This window comes from Chionomys nivalis, chromosome 5 (genome assembly GCF_950005125.1).
Source record: "Chionomys nivalis chromosome 5, mChiNiv1.1, whole genome shotgun sequence".
Taxonomy (NCBI): Eukaryota; Metazoa; Chordata; class Mammalia; order Rodentia; family Cricetidae; genus Chionomys; species Chionomys nivalis.
Genome location: NC_080090.1, coordinates 14,134,925 through 14,162,863, shown reverse-complemented (window position 1 = coordinate 14,162,863; position 27,939 = coordinate 14,134,925). Strand labels below are relative to the sequence as shown.

At 41.2% G+C, this 27,939-nt stretch overlaps 1 protein-coding gene across 2 annotated transcripts; it reads right to left on the bottom strand.

Moving 5' to 3' along the window:
• Window positions 1–127: 127 nt before the first annotated feature.
• On the bottom strand, window positions 128–22,704 carry Cd34 (CD34 molecule). Of its 2 annotated transcripts, none has more exons than XM_057769436.1 (8): window positions 22,304–22,704; window positions 13,118–13,285; window positions 12,201–12,463; window positions 10,652–10,732; window positions 2,930–3,086; window positions 2,652–2,704; window positions 2,287–2,451; window positions 128–1,591 (listed from the first exon to the last, which is right to left on the bottom strand). In XM_057769436.1, exons 1-8 carry the CDS (start codon window positions 22,380–22,382, stop codon window positions 1,406–1,408), a joined length of 1,152 nt encoding a protein of 383 aa, XP_057625419.1. In that variant the 5' UTR covers window positions 22,383–22,704; the 3' UTR covers window positions 128–1,405. The 2 variants fall into 2 exon arrangements, with proteins under 2 accessions (XP_057625419.1, XP_057625420.1); XM_057769437.1 differs by having other exon boundaries at window positions 1,449–1,736; window positions 22,304–22,703.
• Window positions 22,705–27,939: the final 5,235 nt, after the last annotated feature.

Sequence of the window (27,939 nt, the reverse complement as noted above, 5' to 3'; positions counted from 1 at the left end):
GTACCTGAGTCCCTCCCTATGCAGAGCTCCTCCTTGGTTGACCTCCCCCATACTGCCACACAGTTTCCCCAGGCCTGAAATGGAAGCCACCCTGTCACTTAGCACACTCAGCATGATAGTCCACAGCACGGATTTTATCATCACTTTAATTATATTATTCTCACTCATCACTGTTTATTCAGAAAAAAAATTCACCCAATCTTCTCATCTCTGGAAAGTTCTGTTTCCAGTCTCATTGAAATCAGGATCCCTGTTCTTCACCCACCCCCTGGAAAAATTAGAGAAGGGGTCCTGGGTCAGACCCAGGAGAGGAAGATTGTAGTCTTGAAGGGGATTGGGCTAGGAAAGGCACAGACAGAAAGGAGTCTACCAGGGGACTGAGGCCACAGTCTCCCAGGAGTCAGAGGGCGGGGAGAGTCTTAGAGTTATAGAAGGTTAGGAGCCTCACAGCAAGAGGATTCTTCTGAAGAGCCCAGGAGGTTATGAAGCACTCAACTGAGCCTGGCAATTCAGACCTGTAATTCAAGCTACTTGGAAGCCTAAAGCAAGAGTTTAAGTTTAAGGCCTGTCTGACTGCATAGTTCAAGGCAAGCCTGGTCACCTACATAAAACCTTGCCTCTAAATAGGAAGAGGGAATAGCTCAATGGTAGAGCACTTGACTAATGTATGTGAAGTTCTGGGTTCAATCCTAACAACAAAACTAAATTAAAAAAGAGGCTCAGTTCAAAGTCTAGTTCCACTGTCCTGTCTACATTGAACCAATGGGAATTTCTGTAAGGCCCCAAGAGACTAGGTGAGCTCTTGCTTGAAAGCATGGAGCCGAGTATCAGGAACCAGACAGAAAGTTGTCCTGGCCTCTGTAGACAGATATTCGGGAACATGCGAACAAGATAGAAGTCGGCGACTAAATCCACAGTGTCTTGAAGAGTTATAAGGGATGTACTGTTTCTGGCTGTATACTTATAGGGGTGCAGATGTCAGTGAATACCTTGGTTTCCCTAAAGTAGGGGAAGAAAACAGAAAGAAGAAACAATAAAAAGCAAAGTTTCTTGGGAGGAAGGTATAGCTTAGAAAGACTAGTCTTCCCAAGAGTCACTGTAAAGAGGCAAGAGAAGAGGAAGACAAGACCCAAGGCAAGTGCTACATAGACACCAATCTTCTTGGCAGCTCCTCTAGACCTAGGCTTCTCTCCATCACAACTTGACCCAAAGGTCAGAGTTTGGGTTCAGGGAGCTGAACGTTCAGAAGGCAGTTTATCTGCCTCCACAAAGGTGAAAAGTCCTGGGAACAGTCTCTAAAATGTGTGTGATGTGAGAAGGTAGGACATAAGCTGGAGGCAGCATGAGGTCAGAGGCAGAGATGCCACTTTCCTGGATACCACCCAGTTTTGCCCACCCAGCCAAGTCACAGTTCTGTGTCAGCCACCACATGTTGTCTTGCTGAATGGCCGTTTCTGGAAGTGGCCTGGCCGGTCCCGTTCTCCTGAGCCCCTCGGGTCACACTGGCCTTTCCCTGAGTCTCAGGGGAGGCCCCAGGTCCTGAGCTATAGCCCTGGCCTCCACCATTCTCCGTGTAATAAGGGTCTTCACCCTGGACAGTGTAGAAATAAAGTAGTATTATCTGGTAAGTCGGGTTGTGAGGTACTATGAGGAGAGCACAAAGGAAGGAGGAGAGGGGCAGGTACAGCTACATGTGCAGGCTCTTTTCTTCCCAACAGCCATCAAGGTTCCAGCTCCTAGAGGAGAAAGGACAGAGGAGAGGCACCACACCATGTCAATGTGGCTCAGTAACCAGCCCCATAAGAAACCAGTCTCAGGGACAGAAAAGCCTCCCCAGTAGATACCAGCCATTGGCAGGAGTCACACTTCAATCTTGTCCCTCCCTCTATCCAGAACACTTCAAAAGTAAGATATTCCTTCCCTATGTCCCATGCTTGTGAGCAAAATGGCACCCACAGGGCATTCAATATGTTTACAAATAAGCATGTCCAATTTAGCAACCTGTTCTCCTTTATCCAGCTGAACTATCCAGGACTATATGAATAGATAACATAAACCATCAGCTGTGACAAAGACTAGCAGGTGACCTTGCTCCAGTTTACCCTGCTCCCCATTTGCTGCATCTTATTCCTACTCTTCTGTAGATACAATGTCTTAATGCATGCATATCCCTAGGTCAAAAATACCAGAAATTTCTTTTATGATATCCCCCCCCATGATATCCATGGGCCTCCCCAGAAGTTCATTATCTTCCTCATTTGCTTTTCCCCATACCCCAGAACTGACCAGCCTTTCTCCTGTGGGGCTCCAACTGCGGCGATTCATCAGGAAATAGCCAGTGGTGCCCAAGATGGCCAGCAGCACTCCCGAGGTGACCAGTGCAATCAGAGTCTTTCGGGAATAGCTCTGGTGACTCCCAATATCTTGTTTATTGAAGCCTTGGATCCCCAGCTTAAGGAAAAGATAAACAAATGGCAGCATGTCACTTGTGAAAAAAAGACTTCTAGCGAGAAGCCCAGACCACTCCACATCCCTGGGTGCAACTCCCTGATGTGGACTGTCAGAGGAGGGAAAGAAGTGATGCCTGGAGAGGTCACCATCTCCTCTCCTGACCCAGTGCTCCCGTGAGATGCATCATCTTGTGAACATACCTTTCTTAAGTCAGACTGGTGCTTTTCCATAAGCTGGAGTTTGCTGGAAAGTTCTAGAATTAGAAACAGGGGTTGCTAAATCTAGAAGCTAGTCCAGCTCATCTTGAACTATCCTCCCATCTTGTCCTAGAAGCTCTTTTATCCAGTGATCCTTTTCAATCAGACTTTTCTTCCCAGAACCTGTAGTTTCTGAAGCTGAATTCCAACCAGGATCTTCAGTCATGAACCCCATTTAAGTTCAGCCCTAGTCAATTCCAAGTCCCCAAAGTGGCCCTTACCTGTGCTATTGGCCAAGACCATCAGCAAACACTCGGGCCTAACCTCAGACTGGGCTAGAAGCAAGGAGCAGACACTAGCACCAGCATCAGCCTCAGCCTCCTCCTTCTCACACAGTATTTGGGTTAGGCCCTCTCCTTTTTCCTTCTTAAATTCATCCTGGAAAAAAAAAAGAAAAGAAAAGAAAAAGCAAGAGATGAAATAACTCGTAGCCTTGAGCCTCATCAGAGTCTCAGGTAAGAATCCTGATTCAAGTCACACTATTATGCTCTCCACAAGAAATCCTTCTTTCTAGAATTCCAACTTAAAACACCAGTTTTAAGTACAACATAGTAAGAAAGAAATAAGAAACAGGAAATATTTTCTTATTCAATAATTGCCTATATATGTATGCCGAATACAGAATCACCACCAACAGGATATCAATGCATAGTGAATGTTTAATACTAATTAAAAACTAAGAAAAATCCTTTACTTCAAGGTTACAACAGTTCTAAATGATAGCGAAAAGCCAACAGAGGTGAGGAGTAGAGAACAAGCCTATGCGGATGGACTACACAGCCACTCATGCTGCTTCCCTCTTTCTGTACCAAAGCTATGTCAGCAAGCCTTGCTCACAATGACATAGCATTTTCGTTGAAATCATGGAAGCCAGTTTAATGAACTTCCCAGATCCTCCTTCAGGTTGCTGCCGGGTCTACAGGATTCAGGAACACAGGAGATAAACCCCCATAGTTCTTAACAATTGAATTTCAGGACCAGCACTATTTGGAGGCCCTGGCTATGTCCTTCAAAATGGGCTTCCCCACTAACTAACTAGCTCTCTCTCTCTCTCTCTCTCTCTCTCTCTCTCTCTCTCTCCCTCTCCCCATCTCCCCCCCCCCCCCTCCACAGTGGCCTTCCTTAGACAACCAAGAAAACCAAGACTATCTCCAGTTTTGATGACAGATGTCAGAGGAGGAAATGCCTCATGGACATGACAACATTCCTGTTAGGGGAAAACTCTGGAGCTTGTAACTATCATCACACCTGAGCCTTCTAGAGAAGGCTTCCTGTGTGGAAGCAGGTTTGCTGCCCATGGTTTAGTCCAGAGGTCTTCACAGTTGGAAGGGAGCCTGGGTATTTTCCTTCTATTGTGATCTTAGGCAGGAAAACCTCCTTTGTGCCTATGCCAGACAAAGTCAAGACTGGCCTTAGGCCCTGGGGGATTTCAAAGAGCAGTAGGAAAATAACGACTTGAGTGAGACCAGCAGGATATGGCTGGCCTTATAAGCTCTCCACGTGAGCAAAGTACCTTCCCTGGCACCATGCTTTTCAGGTTATAGAAGAGACCACACATAATGAGTGTGGACTCTTTGTGAGTCTGTAGTTAAAATGTTTGCTTCCTAATAGAGGAGGAGAACAGGTCTCCCACAGAATCTAAAGTAGCCAAACAAAATGGGACCTTCCCACATTCTCTAGTGCTAAGAAGCTGCACTTTGACAATATTCAGTCATTCTAACATTTAGCAAGCCCTGAACGTAAAGCACTTTCAGGAAATGTGTGTGGGGACTGGAGAGATGGCTCAGAGGTTAAGAGCACTGGATGTTCTTCCAGAGATCCTGAGTTCAATTCCCAGAAACCACATGGTGGCTCACAAGAGCCAGTGACCTCTTCTGGCATGCAGGTGTATATGCAGACAGAGTACTGTATACCTAATAAATAAATAAATCTTTAAAAAGAAAGAAAAAAGAAAATATGTTTGTGTGTGTGTCTGTGTTTGTGTGTTTGTCTTTATCCTACATGAGGATAAGGAAGAAGGCAAGAGGAGTAGCTATGAATTAATTCCACATGATCAAAACTCTTGTTTATATATGTAAAGATGTGGCAGTTAAAAATCAATGTCAGTTACTATGACCAATGCTCTGTCTTAGATGCTTTTCACATATTGACTGATTTGGCTCTCCCACTACTCTAGAAAATGAGTACTGTAATTCCTTTACTCTTTCCATTTTATAGATAAAGAAACTGAGGCACAAAGACTATTTACTATAAAAAAATTATAACAAAACACTTAAGTTTGCAAAAGAGGACAAAGACATGAGGATTGTGTTAGCAGAAGTAACTCAGTGTGCTCAGGTAAAGCTGACAGGGAAATGCATGGAATCAAGTCTGTTGTGTGACAGTCTGCCCAGCCTCACTACAGCTAAAAGAAGATGCAAAAGACTCTACCTTCTCTGTTTTGCTCCATGATTTGCTCCGAGATTCGACTCAAATTCCATGTCTTCCAGGAAGCCAGTCCTATCTTTAGTAAATTGGACATTAAGCCTTGCTCTCCAATTTTCTAGAATCTTTTCAAGTCATTATCAACTAGTCGGCTCTAAACTGGTTATATGATGACCACAACAATGATGTACAAAAAATATTTAATACATAAAGATTTTTGATTGGTACAAAACAGCAGCTATTACTGTTATTATCAATAATCATAGTTTTTGATGTATTACCTAGAGATCCAAATTGTGATCATCTTCTTACGGTTGTCATTTACCTCTGACTAAACTGTTAAACTCCTAAGTGCCTGTGTGATGAGGGTGAGGGTGCACGTTATGTAATTGAAACCAGATTTCACTTATTGTACCAAATAAACAAAATAACTCAAGGACTTGTTCAGTCTAACACCCCAACTGGTTGGCCTCTACCTGGAGTCTTTCGCCTGCATGGTTAGTTTCTTGGATTGAATTCAAGGCAGTAACAGTGACCAGCCTCCTACTCTGAAATTTAGCAGCCTCAGTTAATTGTGTTTGGACTGGAGAGAAGCAGGTGGATCCTGAACAAAACACAATGGTTCTCCGGATGTTCAGGATAAACATCCTCCCCCAAGAGACAAGTATCATGAGAGAGTAGGCAGGAAGAAGCCACAGCCTCACCATTTTGTACATGAGAATCACATTTAAGAGTTTCTAACTTCATCTGTGCACACATGTCCCTTTTGAAAAAATAATGATATCATCTAACCTTTCTAGAGGTGCATCCTCAAATTCTGTGATGCCTCTGCCCATGCTAAAGAAGCACATTGGTCTGGAGAGGAGGGTACAGGCATATTTCTAAAGGGTCCTTGAGGTATTTCCCAAAGCTATTATTTCTAGAATCAATTATCTCCCATTGTTTAGTTTCGTATTTTTCCTTTTTTTTTTTGTCAGTTTGACACAAGTTGTAAGTTATTTGGGAAGAGGGGCCTTCAATTGATAAAATGACTCCATAAGATTTATCTGTTGGAAGATCTATAGAATATTTTCTTAACGATCGATATGGAGGGCTCAAGCCTTTGTGGTTAGTACCACTCCTGGGTGGGTGGTGATCCTAGATTGGGTAAGAAAGCAGGCTGAGCAAAGCCAGGAGCAGGCAAACCAGCAAGCTGCACTACTCCATGGTCTAGGTGTCAGTTCCTGCCTTGAGTTCTTGCCCTGACTTCCAACCCTGTTTTCCTCAAGTTGCTTTCGGTCATGGTGTTTATCATGGCAATAAGAAACCTAAGACACCCTGCAGTCACCTGTTTTAAAGTAATTTTATATTCTTCACTGTATTAAATTTGTCAGTGGCAGGCAAAACCCCTATCTTCATTGAAGAGACTGAAATAATTAAAGGATTATTGTTATAAGCCAAACAACAAGTAGGCAATGAACTAAGGGCAAGAGTTAAATTGTCTCCATATATTTCTTTCCAATAGACAGTCTTCCTTCGTTAGTCCTTCATTGGTAAGTGATGTTTCCTGTAAGGTAACTGACCTTTACTCTTCAGGTAGAGGGCTGTGTGTGATTAGAGGGTTGGAAACAGACTGCCTCAGAGGAAGTTGGTATAATGTGTAACTGAGGTAATATGAGCAAGATGAGTAGATATAAACTTAGAAAAGATAGTAAAACTCAAACACTTTCATTTTTTCAAGCCTTATGGATATAAATAGTACATATAACAGACATAGCACTGAATAGATAAAGTAGTTCCAAAAATTATATTTGTAGCAAAGAACTACAAATTTCTCCAGAGATACACAAATGGCCAAGGAGCACAAGAAAAGATTTTCATTGTCACTAAGCACCAGGGAACTGTAAACAAAATCACAATGAGATAATAATGAGATAATTATTCACATGCATTGGGATAGCTGTGTATTTAAAAACAAGAGAGGGAAGGGGAGCAGGTGTTGACAAGTCTATGGAAGAACTGGAGCCCTGTATACTGTTGGCAGAAATGTCAAATGGTGCAGCCATTATAAAAACAAAAACCAGTGAGATGGACTGGAGTGTAGCTCAGTGATATAGCTTGATTAGCATATGCCAAGGTCTGGATTCAATTTCTGGGAATGCAAACAAAATTAAACAAAAAATATGGTAATTCCTCTTAAAAAATAGAATTACCATATGAATTAACAATTCTATAGCTGGGTATTTACCTCAAGAAATTATATTAGGGTACCAAAATCATATCCACATTAGTGTTCACAGACACTTTATTCACAACAGCCAAAAGATGAAAAACTTGTATCTACCAATGGATGAGTAGACAGAATGAAGTACACACACATAATGTGGAATATTATTCAGTCTTAATAGAGAGGGAATTTATGTCACAATCTACTCATATCAGTACCTAGAACAACCAAGTTCATGGAGACAGAAAGGAGAGCAGTAGTTGCCTGGGGGGGATGAGGAACTGTCGTAGGAAGATACACAGAATTCTGGAGAGGTTGGCTTCAAGGTTAGCATGAATGCATTCAACATCACTCCGTGTTACTTAGAAATTGTTATGGTAGTACTTTCCATGTGTGTATTTTATCACAAGTAAAAATGTTAGTGAATTCCCCTGCACAAATGACTACTATACAAGAAAATAAAGTTATCTGACATTTGAAAAACAACATTGGGAATCATGATTACAAACATTAAATTAAGCAAATAGTGAAGAAGAGAGAACGGAAATTATACTTAGAAGACATGCTCTACTATGTGGAATCAAGGGCTTGGAAATAGCTCTACCATCCTTTAGAGTGTGTAGGATGCAGAGCAGAAGTAGAGTAAGTGGGGAGTTAGGTGTTACCGTGTGTATGTACAGAAAGAAAATCTAAATGGTCCACACAGGGAGAGAGCTAACACCTTGGTGCTCATCATGTAAATTGCAAAATGAAGGCCGAGAGCCACATATACAGTTCTGTTGAAACTGGTACTAGATGCAGGTAGGTCTCAGTATCAGGTAAGTACTGCCAGGATGTGTTAATAGGGAAAATCCTGAAGTATCCCACTAGGACAGTGGTTCTCAGCTTTCCTAACCCTGTGTCTGTCTAACGCAGTCATGTTGTGGTGACCTCCCAACCATAAAATTACTTTCTTTGCTACTTCACAACTATAATTTTGCTACTATTAGGAATCATAATGTAAGTACCTGTGTTTTCTGATGGTCTTAGGCATCCCCATGTGAAAGAAAGGGTCATTGGACCCACAGGTTAAGAACTTCTACACTAGTAGAACCAGTACTTCAAAACCCTCTGACACCAAAGCAAAAATGCAACCTATGGAAGCTAGGAGGGACTGTGCCCCTACAACTTTTGCAAAGACTATCCGACTAGCGGGATTCAAGGTAGGGACTCTTGAAACACCGGGAGCCATGGCTAGGAATCTTGGATCCAGGACTGCTATCTAAGAAAAATTACTCCAGGGAGTACAAGGAGGCACTACTGCTTGTGTCTTGGGAAGAAATGTTCTGAGGAAGAAATGGAGAGTGATGAGAACACCAGAGGATGACAGTGCTTCACATGTGTTCTGCGGTGGTAGGCTTTGTGAACAGTGTAGTGGTCTTCGTTATTGGCTCACACGGGAGAGCTGCTCTTTCCAGATCCTAATCACAGATTCTCCACCCATCTCAAAGGAACACACAAAGAGCTCTCTGGTCAGGAATGAAACAGACTAACATCATAGACCACAGGTAGAAAGAGCAGTTCTTTCTGGAGTATCATTTGTCTTAGACAATGACTCTAGTTAAATTCGATCCTGGGAACAATAGACTGATAAGAAAAATTCTCTGCAGTTGTCTCTAAACCCTGGGCACAATAAACTATCATTCTGGTACAGATCTATGTGATGCTCCATTTAAACAAACAAACAAATAAACAAATAAATAAATGTTCCATCAAGATGATAGGTAAAATTTAAAAAAGGGACGATTTTATTTTTATCCTTAATTAGTGAGGTCAAAATTGGCATCAGACATACATTAACTGTTGCTTGTATTTTGTCTATTCATGTTCACCTTAAATGGTTTTGAAAACGTCACTGAGTTATTTTATTCTGCAAACTTGTGTATTTATGATTTCTGCCACTTTCAAATGCTCTAAGTTAAATCGTCCTTTTGAGATGTAGTTCTAAAAGATTTGTAAGTCAGAGATACCCACCTGATAGCTGCAAGTAAGAAACCAGTCAATGTAGTAGTCAAAATAAGTAAGGCATGTCCTCTACAGCCTAAAGTTTATCCAAACCATACCGTCAGCTATTACCTTCAAGGTTCCCTTCACTGCATTCCCATAAGAAAACATTTTACTGTAAAAGAAAACAGCACTTTCCCCTTCACCTGCATCCTTACTCCAGGGCCTTGTTACTGCCAGTAACAAGGGATTTACTGTAACACACAAAAATTCACACCATGCCACATACACTCTAACCAATCTGGCCTGACAAGAAACAGAAATAAGAATCACTACCACTAAAAAGAATGAGAAAAGTAACACATTATAGCAAATAATTTGTAGTACACTTTAAAAATGAAAAAAAAAAAAAACAGAATCTCCTAGAATTAATTAGCAGGTTCAAGAAAGACATAAACTGAAGATAAATATTCAGGCTCCAATAATTTTCTAATATCTAAGCAATAGTAAGTTAGAATATATATTAGGATATCCTTGATAAAATCCATAAAACTTATAGTGAAAATGTTGGAGATATACCTCAAAAATGAAATACTTACCTAGCATTACACAACCTTGGGGTCTATCCCCTTCCAAAAGAAAAAAAAATGTATGCTGGAGAGTGGGGACCAATATTGAAATATTTTAAATTAAAAAAAAAAAGATGATGATGAACAATATAAAATACAACTTGGAAAAACTGAAGGATGTTAGCAAGTTCCTATTCAAATTTTTGTAAATTTTTGGGGGCAGGGATCTAGTCAGATATCACCAAAGATTTTCTAAAAAAAAATAGAGTTAAAAACTCACTTTTGTGGTATAAATAAGAAAGATCTGGCTTGCTGGATATTAAAAGCATTGTAATGTAGAAACAAATTTAAAACAGACAAAAGTATAGTCAACTTGAAGAAAGAAAATATCTCTGAAGTATATGACCAGACCATATAAAAACTTAATATAAATTCAGTATGCATTAAAGAGTTACATGTAAGTAATAAGATCATTTAAATTTTAGTTGGCTGGTTAATATCTGGGCATTGACAAGGGCTCTTAACATGAAAACAAGCTTAAGTCTAACCTCAAATAACAACAAAAATTATTTAAAATTGGTTTTGCCCTTTATGTTCACAAGATGGGGACTCTTATTGTCCAAATCCAAGGCTCAATATTAGAAACAGTCTGACCCTGCTAAGCTCCCAGACTACTTACTCAAGTGAGGCCAATCCAAGACGGCTTCATGTATTCAGAGGGGTTGGGGTGGGATGGGGGGATGGGATGGAGGTAGACTTACACAGCTAGATGCTTCACTTAGTTCCAGGCAGATGCCCTGAGCCAATCTCACTTCTCGGATTCCTGAACATTTGATTTCTCCCTATATTTAAAAAAAACCAAAAAACAAAAATACAAAGTAAATATGCAAGTACCCTAGCCCCTCATTTCTTTCTCCACGTCTTCTATGGCAAGGTACTCTCTTAAAAAGTTTAGGAAAAGGTAAACTTAAAAGTTCTCAGAGGCCTAGGGATTTACATTATTTATTTAAGTACTTTTTTTTTTTACTTTAAGTACTTTTTTTCTATACAAAGTCTTACTCTATAGTCAGGCTGGACTAGAATTGACTATGTAGCTACATAACCTGGGCTGGTTTCACTTCGTACTTGTCAGCCTTTTGATTGCTGTGATTTCAGACATGCTCAGTGAGATTTGCAGTTTAAAAAAAAAAATGAGCACCCTTAATCCAAAAATTCAGAATATAATATGTTTGAAATTCTAAAACTTTCTGATCCCCAAGTGATGCCGCAAGTGGTAAATACACACTACAAACTTTTGAGTGCATAAAATTATTTAAAAGTGTGATGTAAAATGACCTTTAAATTATGTGCATATGGTATATATGAAACACAAATGAGTCCTATGTTTTGACTTGGGTCTTATCCACAAGTTCTCTCATTATATATTCTAAAATCAAATGAAATATTCCAAAATAAAAAACCTGAATCCAAGATTTTCAGATTAAAGGCACTCAGTGTGTTTGCTCCCAGCTCATAAACTTCCCCAAGGAGAGAATAAAGCTTTTTGTTACTATCCTGGACCATAAGAAAGATGCTATTTGAAATCATGGGAAACCTGGCTTGGATGATGCTTAAAAAGAAAAAGAGAAAATTATTATTATTATTATTATTATTATTTCTTCAGTCAGTTACACACATACAATGGGGTAGTCAGGCAGCTGCTGGTGACACCTTATTTGCTCTTGGTCCCTAGGAGTCTCTCCATTCATCTGCTACCTGTTTAAAAACAACTAGGCCCCTCAAGCCTGTCCTTAGGCCCCTCAAGCCTGTCCTTAGGCCTTCATACTTCCTGCCCTTCAGGCTGAAAGCTGTGGAGTGTCACAGGCTCAAGACCAAGAAGTCCAGAGGAACTCACCATTCCTATGCATCCAGTTCTCACCTCTTCGGATGACCTCCTCACTGACATTCTGTGCTTCACTAAGCCCTCCATATATCAGAAACGCTTTGCTCTACACATTTAAGAAAGGCAGCGCCAGTATACAGGAGACAGATCCAAATATCCCCTCCCCCCCAAAAAAAATGGTCCCTCTGAAGAACCAGAGAACTAGAAGGATCTCTGAGAATCTTCCCAAAATACAAAACCCAAAGCACAGGTCAGACTTCTCACTGGACTGAACCCTCTCCTCCCTATCTTCTCCTGTCTAGCCTTTCTGACAATACATAAAGTACATATTCCATGTTGATTCCAAGATGATCCAAATCTCATTGGCTGGTATGAGCAGAGGGATAGGTACTGAGCATAATCTGCCATTTGGGGCCCAACTCACCCACCTTGATAGTAATTGGGACAGTAGAAGATGATGTGTATGCATATGATTCAGTGGTTGATATCATCTCAGAACTGATATTAGTAGGTGAGTAATCAGAAACGTTTACAGATGGCACGCTGGACTTCAAGGTCATCTCTGAAGTGGAAGCATTGTCTGAAGTGGTGGGCAGTGTGATGGTTGGGGACGTCTGTGATTGCACAAAAGCTGGTGTGGTTCCAGAGCCTGAAGGAATCCCAGAAGTAGCAGTAAAGTTGACCGTTGTCTCTGGAATACACCAAACACAAGTGTGCGTATGCATCTGCACAATACACTTAGAAACACAGTCTCATTTTGTGGTGCTAGCACAGATTTCTGCACAGAAATAAGAATTTGGTGAGGTCACAGTTACTTCATATCTTAATCATGACCCAATTTATTTCAAGTCAGCTCTTGGAACCATAGCTATAATATAAAACAAGGGTTTCCAACCTTTTAACATTGTAACATGTTGTAATATACCAATATGTTGGGCTTCATTCATAGCTAACCTGAGATTCATGAGGCCCTCAGGTATTAAATTGGATGTACATGATCTAGAATGTATCAAATGTGCCCTCCAATTCTGAAAGAGAAAATGATTTTATCCTACAGAAGTGAAAGACCTACAGTTTGAACCCACACCATCTTCCATCACTTAGGTGAGAACAAAGACACCCATCAGTGGAATCCAGTTGGATCCTTTCTTTTACCAGCCAAATTTAACATAAATATAAGAATCAGTCCTGTTCAGGACCCACTTGTCATGCATGGCCTACAAACGTTACCAGCATAGAAAGCCATTCAGAACTTATATAAGAATGCCCTTGCATAAAGCCTTGTTTTCTGTGACCCTATCTGTGGTAGGGGAATAGGCTATACTAGCTGAGTACTTCTGGTTACCTGAAATGGCTGGTGTGGTCTCATTGCCTTCCTGAGAGAGGAAGTAGGAGCTGGTATTTCCATGGATGCTAAGTGTGGTAGTTTCCTCATTGGACTCATTTGTAGGAACTGATGGAGATATTCCTGGGACAGTAGTTTTCGTGGCAACAGCGGTCAAGTTGTTTAGATCTGTGGGTCCAGATGTTACAAGAAAATAAGGAAAAATCAGAATCCGACCTTGGAACCTCATAACACCTGATTCAACTTTTTGACTTTAGATGAATCTACCTGGAATATTCGTACCGCCCTCGACAATAAAGAAACATTAATAATATATTCATGGACACCAGATTAGTTTTCTATTCTATGTTTTCCCTAAGGAAATATACTAAACATTTATAAAACAGGAATTTCACAAGTAATTAAAATGGTAGCAACACAGAAGGTAATGTTTGTAATGTATTTAGCAAAATACCAAGATACAAAATTTCACCTATGTAAACATTACAAGGATTAAAAATATGAGAGATGCTATGTTCCTAATTCCCTTTGGTTACTCACTTCTCTTTTTTGGTCAACCTCTATCCAATATACTAATTATTGTAGATCCATACTTTCTCTATGCAAATCCCCTTAAATAATTTTTCATTCTCAGTCTTACTTTTTCAAAGTTCAGGACCTTCAAACCCATTGTTTCTTTTAGATGAAGAACTCAACTGCAGGGAGGAACCTGGAGACTTCTCTCAGGAGGTTCAAATGGAACCCTTCTTGATGGGAAGGAAGACAGGAAGTTTTGGCTTTGCCAGGACCATATATTTTCATGCATGTGTACCTAAGTTTAATAATCCCTAAATATAGGTGATTTGTCTATTTTTGAATGAGGGAAATCAAACTACTAGGGTAGAATGATTTTTTATCTATACATTTTCTAAATACTCTTGAGTGTCCTTGCCCCATTATTCTATATATCCTTAGACTCGGGAAGGAGAACCTTGACCTTGTATATTATGGGTCCCAAAGCCTATTCTACCTCCTACATGAGCCAATCAGATGGTCCTCCCTTCTAGATGACACTTTGGAGACTACACTTTTTATAGAGCTTGCTCAAATGGTTCTTTGCTTACATCCAGACCAGTATTAACCTATGATGGCTCATCTCTCCAAAGGGGAACTGCAGCATCACACTGTGTACCTCCAAGGTCCAGGAATGACTATTTGAAGGCAGAAGGGTTAGCATGTAGGTATACTAGTATCCTATATGTACATGAAAGATCCTTCACATCATAGTTCTGAGTCATATGAAGGAATAAAAAAGTAAGGGAAGTGGTCTGGGGCCAGAGTTGTGGATAGGAAGAAAAGAAGTAAGCTGGGGCCAGGGCTTATCTTGTTCTGATCAACCACATAAAGACTGAATTCCAAAAGAGTTAAAGTTCCAAATTCAAAGTTAGCTTTCTTAGTGACCAAAAAGGTGTCTGGTTAAGGTAGGGGGATGAAGCTGTTTAGTTTATAAGTTGGCATACAGGATGTGGGCCTCTTTGTGCATTGGCAAGGTATAGACTCAGGTCCCAAGTTCACAACTGTAATACCACCTGCAAGGAAAGGTCCTAAGGGCTCCAGGACACCCTGAAGTGCAACTCTAAATTTTCCTAATTGAAATCTAGCTCTGTATTTTTTTTTCTATGTTTCAAGGCCAATAACAATGTAGACTGATTGCTATTGCCATCAACATCAAGAGGGAAGTCAGACTTTCAGTTTTTAGTCAACCCAAGGCAAAGAATGTTTTCTGTAAGGTGCTAGTCAGGATCTCAACTTTCGCCTCTACCTTCTTCCCAACCTGTAACAAGCAGACTGTATTAACATTGACCACAGAAATCATATCTTATTATGTGCCAGGTAAGTAGGGAAAGAAGTGATATTACTATATTCATTCCAGAAAGGAAAAACCTATGTCACCAAGTTGTTGATTGGGGAAGAACATAGATCATGTGGTCAAGCAGCAAAGGACATGGATCTTGCTGACTCTGGTAGTTGTTAAAGATCTGGATACAGCCTCAAAGGCTTTGTAGACAACAAGACGTTTGTGTTTCGATGTAGTTTAGATACAGACGCCAACCTAAGCTACTTCCTTAAGATAGTACTCCACCAATCTGACCCTAAGGTACAAATTCGTTACAAGGGCAAGTGGTGGTAGCATTCAGACACCGAATTAAAGGAATCATACTCTCAATGGGCTATTCTAAGATATCCTTTGAATTCCCCTTTGGAACCCTTCCTTCTGCCCACACCCTCATTGCTTTACTCAAACACGTCAATTCCTGGGAATCCCATCTGGTCTAGGTTGGCCCAACCCTTCTCTTTCTCCAAAGGAAGCCGGGCCTGCCTGAGATGATGTCATGCTTTTGAACCCCTCCCCCAAGGGGCCTCCTTCACCCAGACAAACATTTTTGAACTTTTCCAGATGTGAAGAGAGACCTGCTGTTGTTCTAAAGACAGAGGTGCCTGTTCCAGAACAGCGAATCAACTCCAGATCCAAGCCCGCTATGGACCCACTGGGGATGGATTCCCAACTGAAGCAGTCCCCCTCTCTTCTCCCCACTCTTTGGCCAGATTGAAAATCAAAAGAGAACCCAGCCTCAGATGTATAGCTCCAAACTTAGGGTAAGTAGCAAAGCATGTGAGGCTATAGGATAGGACAAGGAAAGGAGCAGAAGGCAAGGCTAAGTGAAGGCTATGTAAGAATAGCATAAGTGAGGGGATACCATGGCCATAAGTCAGGATATATCACGACTTACACACTACAGCACAGATCCTTCTGTGAGTGCATCCCTGGGCCTCAGCCTCCAAGGCTCTTTTGTAGAACTAGTGGGTCATGAAGGAAGGCTGAGCTAAGACTGACAATGTGCCTCTTCGTTCTCTCTTTCTCCATCTGTCCACTAGCTTAAAACATCAAATGCTGGCCTTCTTTCTTTGAACTTTTGATTCCCATTCTAGGAAGGAATAAGAGCAGCCTACACTACGTGAAGCCTTTCAGATGTTGTAACACTAAGGAAATCTTTCTTTTACCCCACATAGACGTGAGGAAAGATAGTATAACTCAGAACTAAGTAAAACACTGCTCCTGAATTTAGTTCCCAGTCTGTTCTGTACCACCTCAAAGGCTCTACCTGACTAGTTTCTAGTTTCTAGTTTACTCTGGTAGATATGTATGTATGCCTGCCACATGTATGCCCAAGGGAACCAAAAAAAAAAAAAAAATATGGGATGCCCTGGAACTTGAGTTACAGATGGTTGTAGGCTAGCAAGTGAGTGCCAGGGACCAAACATTTATCCTCTGCAGTAACAGTAAGTGCTCTTAACCACTAAGTGATCTTTCCAGCTTCTTTCTATCAATCTATTTAATAAACTTAGAGAAAGACAGGGGAGAAGCTACTGGGAAGCTATTAAATGAGAATCTTAAGACACCAACAGATGTAACAGAAAGGATTTGTATAGTAAAATTTATACACTGACCTTGCGGGTACTTACTTAGAAGCAGTTATTTTCACAAACAGTATTAATAAGCCTAGTTATCTTGATATTCCAGTCAAAGTTAGAGATTAAAAACAAATAGGGAGAGGCGACAGTTGAAAACTAGGAAACTGAAATTTCTAAATTAAAAATAAACCCAAGTACCAAACCCAGGCTGGTCTTGAGTCACTTACAGTCACATTAAACAGAAATAAACACCTTGATATATATTAATCATGCTACTGACAGCAACAAAAACACCTTATTTCCATGATCATTTGAGTCACAAAAGTTAAAGTCTTAGGGTAGGGGGTATTCTGAAGAAACAGAGACATGTACAGTACATTTTGGAAAAAAAAATTCTACTTAACATTAGTAAACTGGAAATTCAGTTTTTGTTAAAAAAAGTTACATATTCTAAGATATTCAGTAAGTTATTACCAAAATAACCAAGTTTCTTTGTGTTCTTGGTCTTTTTTTTTTTTCAGATATCCTTAGTTTTAGAGTTTGGGGAATGTTTTTGTTTGTGTGTGTGTTTGTTTGTTTTAGATAAGGTGTCATATAGCCCAAGATAGATGACACTGCATGTAACTCACTTTAGCTAAGAATGGTGTTGAACTCCTGTTCTCCCTGCCTATGGCTGTCTCCTTAGTGCTGAGGTTACTGGTGTATAGCACCACACCAGGCTAGTTTTATTTTTTTCTAATGCTGTTTTGTGATCACATCCTCAGCCAGCCCCTAGCTGTCCAGCCTTTCTGTATATATCTGAAGCAGTCACATCCCTGAGAAGTGAGTCACTGGACCTCTGATTTGAAGGCAGAACTACGCAGAGACAAAGAGGCCAAGCCTTGAAGATAGATGCTGTAGGTACTTTTCTCCTGTGTTCTAGCTGTGTGGCCCCATGGCCATTGCAACTTTCAAACTTCTCCAGTAAAATGAGATCAAAGTAGGTCCTGCCTCGGAGTTGTTCTGAGAAACAAAGAAGGCAAGGAAATGCAAAGCAGCCAGGCTGTCTGGTCCATGACTACCATCGTGAAAAGGCCCTTCCTTCTGCTTTTCCAAATCAGTTCTTATCTCTGTCACTCATCTGGCACAAAGTCACACAAGTTGCTTCCTCAGGAGAGGTTTAACTGTCACCTCAAGTTATAAATTTCTTGAATGTCAAAACCTTTTTTTACATGTGTATGTTTTACTCAGGATGCTTGACAGATCCTGGGGTGTTAGGATAAGCAACGAGTTGAGCTGTACAGCTCACACTCACTACCTACAGCTTTTTAGCCTTATCTGATGCTCTATGGTTTATTATTATTTATAATTATTATTATTGTGCATGTGGGAGGGAGGGAGAGAGAGGGAGATGTGAGGGCAGACAAGGAGGCACCTAGCATATACAGAGGTCAGAGGACAGCTTGCAGTCTTCTCTCTCCTACCATCTGGGATCTGGGGATCAAACTCCAGTTTTCAAACTTGCATGGCACTTTTACCCACTGAGCCATCTTGCTGGCTCTAATGCTCTGTATAAAGGAGAAATTTATTAAATTGGGGAGTGACTGTGTTAAAAATATCCAGTTTCTCCATATAACGAGGAAAAATCTACAATCCAAGCCACATTGCTAAAGACCTGATTCTATTTCATCCAGATCAGGATCTGGCAAACTACAGTTCCTAGGACAAATTCTGCATTGGGAGTTGCTAGTGTGTGGTCAGTCGGTGATGCATGCCATCTACATTTTCAAGTGTCATAAAGACAAAGTGTCAAATGCATCAGAAGCCACATCCAGATCCCAAGCCTGAGATGCTTTCTGTTTTGCCCTTCATAGGAAAAGTTTGCAAATAACCCTCTTGTAGACTAATTTCACTTTCATACTATATGAATTTTTCCCTTAAGCACCAAAGACATGCAAAGGATCTTGCTAAGTTCTGAAGAAAACACAAAATAAGGTATAATTTGATTTTTTTTATACCCTTAGGCATCAGCATCACAGCTTTCTAGGAGTAGGGCTGACTAGACAGGTCTTTAGGGATTTTCATGAAGACTGAACAATCATCCAAGGACATTCCAAAGAATAGAAAATAGGACAATGATTATAAGTCCAAGAAAGGCCAATTTAACAGTGATACAGGAAACGAACTTAATGCTGATATTATAATCCTTAATGGGATGAGCTCATTAGTAAGTGAACATTCAGAGAAATCTTATTAGGGTCCCTTCACACCTGTCATAGATGATCAGTTTGAGCCATTGTTGGGTTAGAACAAAGGGTATGGCAGAAGCTTTTCTTAGCTTCAGAGGCAAGGCATCGGTGTCAGCATAAACTGGCCTGAGCATCCTCATTACATTGAGATTTCCCCATTATAATCAAAAAATATCTTCATCCCTCCACTTCTCTGGATCCCCAAGAAGCCTACATTTCTCCACTTGCCTTTCTTTCACTTTTCTGGTACTACTCACTCCTGGACGCCAGAGCCTTGCTCTGGTCACTACTGTCACTTCTGCAGGTCAGCCAGCAAAGAACTATTCTCTTCCGTCTCTCTGAGTCCTTCTCAGGCAAACCTGCTATACTTGGGCAGTTTTTGTCAGAGATTTGAAAGTGTGGAATAAATATCACAGAAGTCAGAAGAGACAGTGGCACAACCTTAAAACATTAGTCAATGCTGTGCTAATGAAGCTATGTTATAAGAAACCCCCCTTAAGTCCTCCAACTCTACAGAAGCCTCACCCTTCTGTGTTCACCCTGGGATCTGGAGTCCTTTGCCTTTTGTCTATTAGCCCATCCCATGACAAGACTGCACTTTCCACTTAGCCGCCCTGCCTCCTGCCTGCCTTTGGACTTTCAGAGCTTGTCTAGGGTTCTAAGATTTCTAACCCAAAGACCCATTTATACATTTTCTTAAGCAACTACCTAGGGATACCACTTCTCTAAGAGGTTCACTTTTATTTTCCACTCCAGGAAGTAGCAGACTTCCCAGTTAAGCCAGGAGACCTTTTCCTTTGCATCATTAGGGAAATGATTCATTCTCTGCCTTTCCCACGTGAAGGTCCAGGGAAGTGTACCTTGCCAGGCCTCCCAGTTTGTTTGGATCCCTACCCCCACTCCACCCCAAGATGCATGTACCATTCTCCTATAGCACAACCAGGATCCTTGAGAGCAATTTTAAAGATACTATACTTTATTTCTTAGCCACCATAAGAAGAAAATGATATCACCAGAAACGTAAACCACCCCTCAAAATATGTAAATTGTACCCTGGCCACTGTGAACATTTCTTTTAGAGATGAATTTGTGTTTTTTTCATGCCTTCACATTTTTTACTTGCCACATTACAGGCCATTTAGTGAGATGAACCAAAGTCAAGGAAAGAGGGAAGTTGAAGAAATGGGGACTGGAGCTGGGGAAGCCTGAGAGCAAGCCCAGGTCCTCAAGCACAAAGTCAAAATACGAGGCAAGGTCATAAGCAGTGGAGTCTGCTCCTCTTTTTTGCTTGTTTTTCTAGGACTCTGTGGCCAACTTTATCTGCTGCAATTTGGCATTTCTTGCCTTGGGTTTTTGTAGATAAAGACCACTCAAAAAAGGCCTATGAACAGGCCCAAGGGGTGGGGCCAAAGGGATAAGAAAAGAGATCTAGGCCCTTGCCTGCTTATCAGCCAGACTGGAATGCCCAAGATGAAGAAGTGTATTTGCAAAGGTTATGAAGCCTGGTTTGGCCCTCCAAGGGGGAGCACTCAGATCACTGAATTACTCAGCAATCCCTAAACTCTTACTCCTCCTCACCATGGAGCAGGGAGTAAAGGGTGGAGGCCTTTCCCTTCTAGAAAAAAAAACTGATAAAAGTCTTTCCCTTCCATTTTCCCCCTTTACATGTAGCCCAGACAGGATACAGATGTGGGATCAGCGGACTCAGAGGATCCAAAGGAAGGAAAGGAATGTGGATAAGAGTTGAAGGTAGTGTAGGGGAAAGGGGGTAAGACAGGCCTTGAGAAAGGAGACCCTGGTTAAAAAAAAAAGTGTGTGTGGGGGGTCCTTAGTTAGCTGAAAGGCTTTTAATTTAGCTGGAGCATGAAAGTGTTGCCTGGTAGTCCCCAGTCACAACCCAGACTCTGCTCACTGATCTCTCCAGCCCCGGAAAAAGTGGCACTTTGTGGTTGACTAGTAAGTGTTTATACTAGCCTCTCACAGGGATACAAGAGACCTATCTCTTCAGAATCAGTTCCCACTCTACACCAAATTTTCCACTAATAACAGCACTGAATTTTTGCTGTTGTCTACTGTGGGCATTTTAAATTACATACAGTCGCTGGTTTAATTTATTCCACAGTGTATCCCAGGACAGAAAATAACAGTATTAACAGACAAAAGAATCTCAATACAAACCCTAGGAAGTTCTTGGCAAAAATACAAAGCTTTGGCTGGCCCGTGAAGTCTGGTTGGGTTCGGAAAGGTGGCCCCTGCCCTCCCCTTTATCCCCAAAGCTGAGACACTGATATCCTCAGCGTACTTGCCCAAGATTTCAGAGGTTTTATGCTCTTCATCCCACCCCTCCACCCCCTTCAGCTCAAGACATGGTTGACACTGGCCAGCTGAGGAAATACAAAAAGGCAGCACTCCACCCTGGCCTGGGTCACTGCTGAACTGAGTAAGCAGGAGAGCATCTGATGAGAACTCCAGCCCATGGTCACCCACCTATGCAATGAAGGTACCATATTGTTTCATTCTGGGCGTTTCAGTCTTCAACAAGTTTTACCCCATCTAAAAGGGCATGTGTCCAGAGCTGCCAATCAGGTGAGCCCAGAACCTAATTCAACTCCTCAGTCAGCTCTCTTTGGGGTGGACCCAAAGACAAAAGATTGGGAACAAAGAGGCCTTGTGGGCAGACTCATGGTAAGTGGCCTTTAAGATGTACAATGGAGATTTAGGAGTCATAAAGGGCTAGAAGCAAAATGAATAAACCCCAAAGTTGAAAACCTCTAAGAACATGAGATGAGATGAAGAACAGGACCCTCCAATGCAATACAATTTGCTACAGACTGAGTGAATATTTTTTTAATTTCCAACTAAAGAGAGGAAGAGCTTAGTAAGTAAGAGTGTGTGTGGGCAACAGGAGGTGTCTTGGCCTGCCTACTAGCTTTAGAATCTGAAGGAAGGCAGGGCAAGAAAATTCCAACGAGTAATGAGAGTGGGTTTGTGCAGGGTGAAGACTGGTGAGCAGGACTTGGTGTGCACACCAAACCACCTCCCCACTAGCATCTGTGTGGTGTCTGCAGGGGCGACTCTAGCTTTCTAATTTTAAATTTTAAAAATTGTCCTTTTTCTCTGCTTGCTCTTTGTTCTAAACTCCTCCGCTAAAGTCCCTTAGTTCTCCTTGAGGGTCTCTTGGCTCTCATTGGGATTGGCTACCCTCACAGATTCTTTCCGTCCTTGTCCTGGGAACAAAGGGTGCCTGGATCCTTCTCTGGGCCCCACTCTGGACCCTTGCCTTCTGAATCAAGGACAGTTATAGAACTTTTCCATCCTTGCATCTGCGTTCTAGCTCCAACTTTGAGCTTTGCACCTTCAGCCACTCATTGAGGAACTGGCATCTCCCTGCACTATCAGAGTAAGCTCACACCTAGCTCCAGCGAAGGATTCCCAGGTGAGGTCAACAGCTGGGGGCCTTCCCTCCTCCCCACCCGTAGCCCGGCCCTCAGCGGTTAATACTCACGCAGCAGACTCATCAGGCAGATAGTCACCCAGCCCCACGGCAGCAGGAGCCCCGCATGTGCGTCCCTGTAGACCTGCATTCTCGTGCACCGCTCCGGAGATGCGTCGGTGCAGGAGGCGCCGGGCGCGGGACGCGCTCCTCCGCCCTGCGCAGGGGTGGGGGATACTTGCTCTCCTCCCCTGCTCCGTGTCCGGAGGGGGTGGGGGATGCTGGCTTATCCCCTCCCTGTTGAGTCTTGGCGGAGCCGGCCCCTCTCCTTGGCTGCTGCCAACGTGAGTTCCCGGTCAACTCAGAGGCCCAGGACCTGAGCAATGAGGTTGGGGCTGCAGACAGATGACTTGGAAGGTTGCCAGGCCAGCCGCTGACTAAGTGGGCAGATCGGGATAGTAGGTCTTCGAACTTCTTTACTTCATTTTTAACCCTGTGTCACTTTGGCTGCATCTGGGCAGGGTCAAGTTTCTCCTTTCTGTTTTCTTTATTTTCAAGTTTTAAGTGTGGCAGGAGGCCACTGTGACCCTGAGTTTTTCCAGCTAATCAGGAAGTAACAGAAATATGAAGACGCCTTTAGTGATAACCACAGTAGAATCTGCGCTGCATGCTAAAAGTGAACGGGACAGTAACAGCCACCTGACCCATCCGGCTCTTCTGCTGTCACTCACACCTCTCTTTTACACTTATTTTTTTTTTCAGCAAAATATACATAATTTGTATTAATTTTCCTGTGGTCATCCACATTTTCTCCTAGCACCTTGGATGATTTCTCTAAAGTCTCTTCTACCCTGGATGTAAATCTCCCGGATTCCTCTGATTCCCATCCCCTGCACCCCCACACCCCTGACTAACACACCTAGCACTCTTTAGCCTCCCTGTTACTCAGCAGTGGTTCTAACTGAGCAGACAGACTAGTCACAGATCAGGAAGAACAAGGCAGGAAGAGCAGGCAGATGGCAGCACCAGGTAGAAGTTAAGATAAGGCACAGAAGGGTCTACGACAACAAATGGCCCAGCTCCACATTTTCCATACTGTCTGGTCACAGCCTCAAGGGAGAAAAGAAGATCAGACAAGCACCCTGGAGTGCTTTTGTATTTATTCCTCTGAAGATCTACCTCCCAGAGGAAAGTAGATTTGTTTTTGTTGTCCATACACCTTGGGATTGAGGAGAAGACCATCAGTCCTCAAATTCATACTTCTACCCTGTTGCTTAATATACCATTAAAACAGGGAGCAAAGGTTTTTATTAAATAAAGGCAGAGGCTGATTGAGATGAGTTTATGTTAAAGTGCAGTTGATGCTTTAGATCTGACACAGTGTGATGGAGAACCTGAAAAAGTGCTTTTAAAGTCAGACATGGTGCATGGGATATGAACTAACAAGAAATCACCGTATGTTCCCTACTGATTCCTCAGCTTTAAAAGTGAATTTGCTTCCGGTACCTACCATAAAATTATGGGCAAAACATAGTTGTATTAAAATGAATTAGCTCATTTGAGTCTACCTTTACTTCCAGATGTTTTCTCTGGTTACTTAATTTAATTAATTGAGGTATTCTGAGACAGGATTTTACTCTGTAGCCCAAGTTGGCCTTGGACTCAAGGGAATCTTTTCTCAGCTCTCTGAATGCTGGGATTATAGGTTCATATCACTCTTCCAGACTCTCCTCTGGTTACTTTAGATGTCTTTTGTCTTCTGGACCATAGGAAATGGGACTATAGAGAACCTGTCTTCTCTACTTGAACTTCTTGACTCCCTTTGGGAACAGAGTGGGAGTGGGGCGTGAGACAGATGTTGATTCCATGCAAAATTTCTGAAAACAAAATCCGTATAGAATCAGAATCAAGGCTGAGTGCTGAGAACCTGAACTTGTTACATGTTCTGTCTGTCATTCTTATGCATGCTAAAGTTCAAGAGGTCCTGAAAGAAAAAGAAGACATGCTAGGTACACAGTGTAAGGACAAAGCAGTGTTGAGCACCAGGGAAGGAAAGTGAATGTAGATATCTGGGAGGCTGGAAATCCATTCCTTGGAGAAACCAAAGCTGACTATAAAGCTGGATGAAGAACTGGCCCCCAGCATGCAGTCAGTGAGACACATTACTCACAGGTCAGCTTTTCCCAGCACATGTTCAAGTCCACTTGCTGCCTCAACCTCCTGGTGACCCACAAACCAGGTAGAATTGAGCAACTACATCTCTTCTAGTCTTCCTAGACTGTCCCTCAAGATCCCTACTTTCACACTCCACCTCATAAGCTCATGCCAGAAGACGATACTAGCTATTATGGCTATACCACTCAAAGCAGAGGATCCAAAGGGGATGCATCAAGAGCAGCATAGTGGGGTCCTTTGTGAAAGTCATGGTCACACTTACCATTGAATGATCTGTACTTTTCCCATCCTTCCCAAAACACACTTCATTCCAAGTTAAAACAGACTGTTAAATATAATGCTTTTGATATGAAAGACAGTATCTTTTCTGTTTCTTTAATAAAATACCTGAGGCTGGATACTTTATAAAGGATAGAGAATGCTGGAGGCAGGAAGATGAACAAATAAAATCATTTTCAGATATATTAGCAAGTTTGAGTGCAGACTGAGATACATAAGACACTGTTTCAGAGGACTTCGCCCTCTCACAAACAAAGAGAAAACTTAAAAACAACAGAAATTAATTTTGCTTCATGGCTCTAGAGTGTTAGCAGTTTAAGAGCTTTGCACCTGTATCCACTAGATGTCTATGAGAACCTTTTCGTTGCGTCATAGCATGGCAGAGGCCATGACATGGTGAGACAGAACAAGTGAGTGAAAAATCACTGAATTTGGATCCAGAACACTCCCCTGGATACCCCATTAATTCTTAAATAAATTTATTTACCCAGCCAGACAGATCCCCAAAACCATTAACATCTAAATTTTCAAATTAGGAAGTGAAATTTAGAGGAAACATTTGAACCTTAGAAGCTGGTGATTTTAATAAATCTGGGTTTACAATATATTTATTATTTTGTCTTTATAATCCAAGCCTTAACACATTTGAATAAAATTATTAAAGACTTGAACTGCAGCTTATATGTTAAGTTACCTTCTATAGACATTATTAATGAAGCATTTGTTCATTTCTATTTTTAGTTTCATACTTTGGGATCAAAGCTCCCCTCATCCCCTATGTTGCAAATTTTCTTTTGAAAGCATTTGAAAGGGACTGTCCCGGTATGCACAGAAAGATCCTTAATGGTGGTGGTATCAGTTACTAGAAAGAAGCAATGAGAATTTATATTCTAAAAGTGAGTTCCTCTTTTTCTCTTTTTGCCCTTGGGGACCTCCTTTAGACATAATCAGACTAGACATCTACTGATAGTGAAGTCTAGAACACCTGGCCTGCTGATTCTCCATCCCAGTATCTTGTGGGAAACTATCTTGACGTTGTGGCTGTCTCAATGACAGGCAGTCTATTCCAAAGAATACAGACTAGGAACACTCAGACCACACTACTATGAGGCAATCACAAAGGTTATTTAGGACATAATATGCCAGAACCAAGAGGCACGAGTTGGGAGAAGGTTAATCCACTTGGGATGGTGTGCAAACACATGTACCATCTAGATCTTGGTTTCCAACAAAGGAGGCTGTAATTATAAGGACAAAAGGTGAGGCTGTAGAATAAGGCAATCAGCATACAGAAGGCACCTGGAACCCACTACTGTTGTTTCACTGGAAGAGACCTGGCCTGAGGCTCACTTACATAGTTTATCAGTCTTCTAGGCAGTCATCTCTTTTGTCAGAATTTCAGGGACAGAATAGTGGCATTAATAAGTAAGCAAATTAGACATAGCATACTGTTGGCCCAGAGATGACATGATCAATACATTGGTTAGGATTTGCTTTCCTGTTTCCTTCTATCTCTGAGCCACACTCTACTTTGTTGGATTATTTTATAATATATTTTAATTATTCTAGTTTCACATATCATTCATTCAGGTTATTGACTTCCTATTTCTAGTACGTGTTCTGAATTCTGCCAGTGCCTTACAAATTACTATGATCTACAGTTAATGTATCTGATAGGTTCTATTCATTCTGATTGCTTTTCCTGTCCTCTGTGGCAGTGTTGAATGTTCTACATTGACAGAACAAGTATACTAACAAGAGGAGGCTGGAAGGGTCAGGATTAGGCTCAGAGGTGTAGCAGATATAAATGACAGAAATCCAGGCCCAAATATTATTCATATAGATTACCCTGTTCCAAACTTTGTTGTATAGTCTCCTCTCTCCTGATCTTACCTGACCACATTCATATGTTGGTTCATCTGTCCTTTATATAACACATGCCTCTCACACCGCCTGTATTGTCGTCTTATTTAATTCAGCTTTCCATAAGTCCTTTTATTTTCATGCAAATCCCCCTTCTTTATTTTTTTCAGAATTGCCCTAACTATCCTTGGATCGTTATTTCTCAGTGCATAATAATAATTTGATAAAGATTTATCAGATCTTTTTCCAAATTAACCTTTTAGATTTTTTTCTTTCCTCCTTCCCTCTTTCTCCCACTTCCTTTGTTGGTGTTGCTTTGTTTGTTTGTTTGTTTGAGACAAGGTTTTATTATGTTGTCTAAGCAGCCTTCAAATTTGAGAAGCTACCACCTCTGTTTTCCCAGTGCCAGAATTACAAGCATAAACCACCACACTCTGCTCTTCCCCTTTGAATTATGACCAAAATTACTGCACAGATTAATTCAGGAAGAACTGAATTTTTCTGTCCAGTGAACCAGATATACATATCTACGGTTTGAGTCTTTGTTAAAGTTAATGACTTTCTCTGAAGTGGTTTTAGTTTGTTTCATCAGGTTTGTTCCTCAGCAATTTGTGTCTCACTGTGTGTGAATGCAGCATGTTGGTGCCAGGCATTCCACTGCTCCTTTCTCTGGTCTCTTGTAAACTTTGCAGACATCTTCCTTATCTAACTTAGCACTGCTCATGAGTGTTGTAAAACTGTTGCAAACACAATCTTCTGTTTAAATGTTTTTTTGTTGCTAATGTATGAAAACATTTTATTATTTTAAATTAATAATAGTTAATAGTTTAATAATATAATCACTTGTTTTTGAGTTATTTGTATCTTAGTTTTTCAGATGTCTAATTCAGAAAGGTTTTCAGATTTTTTTATATAAATATGTACTTCATATATATGTCATAACTATATCATACATAAATATCTTATATATAAGTAAATATATACTATATATATATATTTATATATATGTAAACTTTAAGTGAGCTGGAGAGTCTCCTATGCTGTGAAAACAGCACCTCTTGCACTTGTATAGGGCAAGACAGGAGTTCCAAACAGATAGAGGAGAGAGTAGGCTGAGTCAGGGAGATGCCATGTAGCCGCCAAAGGAGAAAGACACGAGCCACCAGCACGAACCTTGATAGTAGACCACAAGCCTTGTAATAAAATATAAAATAATAGAAATGGGTTAGTTTAAGATGTAAGAGATGTCCAATAAGAAGCTAGAGCTAATAGACCAAGCAGTGATTTAATTAATACAGTTTCTGTGTGATTATTTCGGGAGTCTGGGCAGCCAGGAAACAGACGAGCAGCCTCCAACAACAGCAATCAATTTATAAGTAAGAGAAGACATG